The sequence below is a fragment of the Kryptolebias marmoratus genome, linkage group LG14 (assembly GCF_001649575.2).
Source record: "Kryptolebias marmoratus isolate JLee-2015 linkage group LG14, ASM164957v2, whole genome shotgun sequence".
NCBI classification, from domain to species: domain Eukaryota; kingdom Metazoa; phylum Chordata; class Actinopteri; order Cyprinodontiformes; family Rivulidae; genus Kryptolebias; species Kryptolebias marmoratus.
In genome coordinates, this window is record NC_051443.1 from 25,486,817 (window position 1) to 25,487,569 (window position 753).

Genomic DNA, 753 nt, shown 5'->3' on the forward strand with positions numbered 1-753 from the left:
TCACTTCCTGTTCCTCCCTGGCCTGGTTGGAGTGTGTGACATCACTTCCTGTTCCTCCCTGGCCTGGTTGGAGTGTAAAACACGTTTAAATGGCTCTAAAGTCCAAACAGCTTTAAAAACGGTCCTGATGTTGGGCCAACATCTGGTGAGGAGAACACAAACTCTGAGGTTTAACAAACTGACAAAGGTTGTTTTAGGAATAAATGAAGTTTAAACTGACCCGCCTTCGGTTCTGTTCGGACTTTAGTCCGGCTGTGAAACCCAAGATGCAGGTGAACGAAACCGAGTCAAAGATTTCAAACTTTTATTTAATTTAATGAAGTTTTTTTCTGCTCATCGAGTCAAAAAGAAAACAAATTAAAACTCAAAGATGGACAGAACGATATGAAACAGAAACACGAGGTGGATCAGAATAATTAAACGTGTCGTTATTTACAGGAAGCATCCCTGTTGTCCCCTGTGTGTGTGTGTGTCGCAGCTAACCGAGCGCAGAGCGGCGCCGCCAGCAGCTCCCAAACAGGAGACGCCTTGGGGAAGGCGCTCGCATCGGTACGTCCACGCCACGCAGACGGCCGCGGTCTCTGACGGCGTTCAAGGATCTCATGTTTTAACTTGTCTCCTCTCAGATCTACTCCCCGGATCACACGAACAACAGCTTCTCGTCCAACCCGTCCACCCCGGTCGGCTCGCCGCCCTCCCTCACAGGTAAACAGGTGAACAGGTGAACCAGTCACAGGTGAACCAATCACAGGT

At 48.9% G+C, this 753-nt stretch overlaps 1 protein-coding gene across 8 annotated transcripts in view; it reads left to right on the forward strand.

The window, feature by feature from the left end:
- Nucleotides 1-753, forward strand: part of LOC108245755 (transcription factor 4) — a 179,084-nt gene that overhangs the window by 154,336 nt on the left and 23,995 nt on the right. For all 8 annotated transcript variants that reach the window (XM_037979322.1, XM_037979321.1, XM_037979324.1 and 5 more), the window contains 2 exons: nucleotides 479-549; nucleotides 627-705. In XM_037979322.1, coding sequence (XP_037835250.1) covers nucleotides 479-549; nucleotides 627-705 — 150 coding nt within the window. The remainder of the gene's footprint in view (nucleotides 1-478; nucleotides 550-626; nucleotides 706-753) is intronic.